The following is a 2,682-nucleotide window of genomic DNA, read 5'->3' on the forward strand; positions in this document are numbered from 1 at the left end:
CTTCCCAGACAGAGAACCCAAGCATAAAAAGAATGCCTGAAATGGTCCTGTAGATGAAGGATGCTGGGAGGAACACTTCATTCCAACCCCAACTAACTCAGAACAAGGACAGTGGGAAAGCATAACAGAGGTGGTCAGTTCTACAGAGGACTCAGGAAAAAGCCAAGCTATCTCAGCTTTTGATGCATGTTCCAGTCCAGGATCTGGGACCTGGCTCTCTGCAGGTTTACATCCCTTTGATCGACCCTCAGATAGGGAAATTTTGCATGGAGCATACTTCAAAACAGAGGTTGAGGTCTCACCGGATGGGACTCTATGCTTCACTGGTCCCATGATTCAGAGGTCAGAAACATTCTCGTCCCATTGTCTTCAAGATACCACCTGGCGTCTTCTCTCCACACCTTGAGTTGATTTTCCTCCTTGTCCCACGTCACTGTGTGAATACTGAAGTTTTCTTTGGAAAAGGCACCAAACTCACAGTTTTAGGTAAGATACCTTCCAAGTAAATTTCCTGATCCCTTCTAAGGTAAAAGTGGGACCCTATTGTCCATTTTGGAGTGGCTGCATTCTGATGTGCCAATTACGATTACACCTTCGGCTCAGGGACCAGGCTATCCGTAATAGGTAAGGCCAGGGGTCTCTGGGTAAGGGGTGATGAGGCTGGATTCTGATCTGGGAAATATCACCCCCTTGGTCTCAGTTAAAAGAAAGATCACCTCAGTCTGGAACTGAGGTCAGGCGAGACTCCCTGTGTAGGTTGAGTCAACCCCAAAGGGTCAAGAGAGTCTGGTCCAGGCTGAGGTTGTGATGAAAGACAGGCAAGGGAGAGAAGATGGAGGTGATGTGCTATGACTGCCGCTGGTCCCTTGAGATGAGGGAGGCGGGGGTAATTAATGAGCTGCGATATTCTCCATCTTCTTTCCTGGCGGAGCTTCTTTGGAAAGACTTCCCTTACTCTTGATTTCTTAAGAATCTACACTGTCTCCCACTCCTTGCCTTGGTGTATCCTCAGAATTTTCTGGAAGGGTGCAGGAAGTGTTGGAAATGGACCGTGTCTTGCATAAGAGAAGTGATTCTTGAACTCCAGCCTAAATCCCAGCTGGGCTTAGCAGACAATGGGAGGTTTTGAGGTGGACCTGGGTGGCTGTGTTCTGGAAACGCCCTTCATTTTGGGGAGGGAAGCCGGCTCATTGTGGTAGGTAAGTCATGGTTGAGAATCAGAGGAAGATCTAATGTGGGTGCTTAGTTAAAATGTATTTGTTATTAAGATTGACATTTATATTCTGATGTGGATAAGAAGGGGAAAGTCTCCATCCTCCAATAGTTCATGGGCCAGCTATGCCAAATCTAGCATCCTACCAGGAGGTCCATGGGCTTAACAAGAAGCAGTCATGTCGTCTGCCTCTTATCTCCTGATGGGGCACCTACCCTGGCCATAATCGATGGCAAGTTCTCTGGCTTTGTTGTGGTCACAGACATGCTAGTTCTCTCGTACAGAGAAGAGTTGAACCCACGAGAGAGGGTGGGGGGATCCCATAGGGACAAACTGGCTTCTGACCACATTTCAGTTGTGCAATTGCTGATCTGTCCCTTCCCCAGAGACAAACTTTTCCCAAGGAATGAGGGAGAGCTAGCAGATGGTTGTGGACAGGAAGGAGTAGAAGGCAGCAGGAGGTAGTTTTCCTGCCAGGTTTTAATGCTGTGTAAGTAATGAAAAACTGTACTTTGGGAGTGGATCCAGGCTGACTGTCTTGGGTATGTACATGTTTTCTTTGGTTATCATATAGTGAGGAGCTGGAGGAGCAGCAAGAGGACTCCTTCAGGAGGACCAGGATGAGAGGAAAGTGGAGGTTGTAAGCTCAAAGAGGGCGGAAGGGCAGTGGAGAGGGTATCAGAGCCACTGCGTTCTGTGTGAGGCCTTTCCTTCTGGAAGGAAAGACTCCAGCAGCTAGTCTGGGGTTTGCCACCTTCCTGTTGTACTGTGTAACAATCAGGCCCAACACTTTGGAGAAGGGACTCGACTCGCTGTCCTAGGTAAGCTATAGGACCCGACGCGGGTTCCTCTTTTTCTTTTATGTGCATGCCTCTGTCCTCTTCTAAGCCACATTCTCCTGCCCACTAGCTTCTGTAAGATCCCTCGGCACTTTTCCTGGTAGGATTCCATCAATCCAGAGCCATGCAGGCAGGCAGAGAGGTGGTTAGCTAGTTCTTGGGGAGCTAAGGCTGGCGCTCCTGGGGCTGAGGACCTTGAGTAGGTTTTAGCCAGGCATCCTGCAGCTGTGACTCTAATTCACCCCTCTACTTTGGCGCTGGCACCAGGCTCACTATCCTAGGTAAGAGGGTTCTGTTCTTGACTGTAGGGTGCCTATGTTTGCCTGAAATGGCCTAGGAAGGGAATGGGTAGAAGATTGGTGGTCAGAAGAGCCAAACCCTCCCCACCCAGCTCTGTATGCCCTCTCACACCTTCTCTGGAGTTCGTCCCATCTGCTGCTTTCTGTCTTCGTTTCAGATCTCCACGGTAAGGTTTCAAAGCCTGCTTCATCTAGATCTTCTTTTCCTTGTTCTCTGGGCCTCTCCGCACTCCTACTGTGTTAGTAACTATGTTGCTTTCCCTATCTATCCTCTCTTCTCCTTTGTTGTTTTTCCTTTGCAGTCTCAATCCCTTTCTGTGTGGTTCACCCT

The 2,682-nt window shown here is 48.9% G+C and overlaps 1 long non-coding RNA gene and 1 gene segment (V, D, J or C); both read left to right on the forward strand.

Annotated features, from left to right (window-relative positions):
• Nucleotides 1-572: 572 nt before the first annotated feature.
• Nucleotides 573-2,682, forward strand: part of LOC138810216 (T cell receptor beta constant 1-like) — a gene marked incomplete at its 5' end in the record, with an annotated part of 6,711 nt that continues 4,601 nt past the window's right edge. The window contains 1 exon segment of the C gene segment in view: nucleotides 573-624. Coding sequence covers nucleotides 573-624 — 52 coding nt within the window.
• The window catches only part of LOC138809875 (uncharacterized), a 1,502-nt gene continuing 584 nt past the window's right edge, over nucleotides 1,765-2,682 (forward strand). The window contains exons 1-3 of the long non-coding RNA XR_011366965.1: nucleotides 1,765-2,034; nucleotides 2,361-2,518; nucleotides 2,654-2,682. The exon at nucleotides 2,654-2,682 is cut by the window's right edge and continues 584 nt beyond it. This is a non-coding gene — a long non-coding RNA (uncharacterized lncRNA). The remainder of the gene's footprint in view (nucleotides 2,035-2,360; nucleotides 2,519-2,653) is intronic.

The sequence above is a fragment of the Dipodomys merriami genome, unplaced genomic scaffold, assembly GCF_024711535.1.
Source record: "Dipodomys merriami isolate MVZ:Mamm:240054 unplaced genomic scaffold, mDipMer1.0.p SCAF_5, whole genome shotgun sequence".
In the NCBI taxonomy this organism is placed as follows: Eukaryota; Metazoa; Chordata; class Mammalia; order Rodentia; family Heteromyidae; genus Dipodomys; species Dipodomys merriami.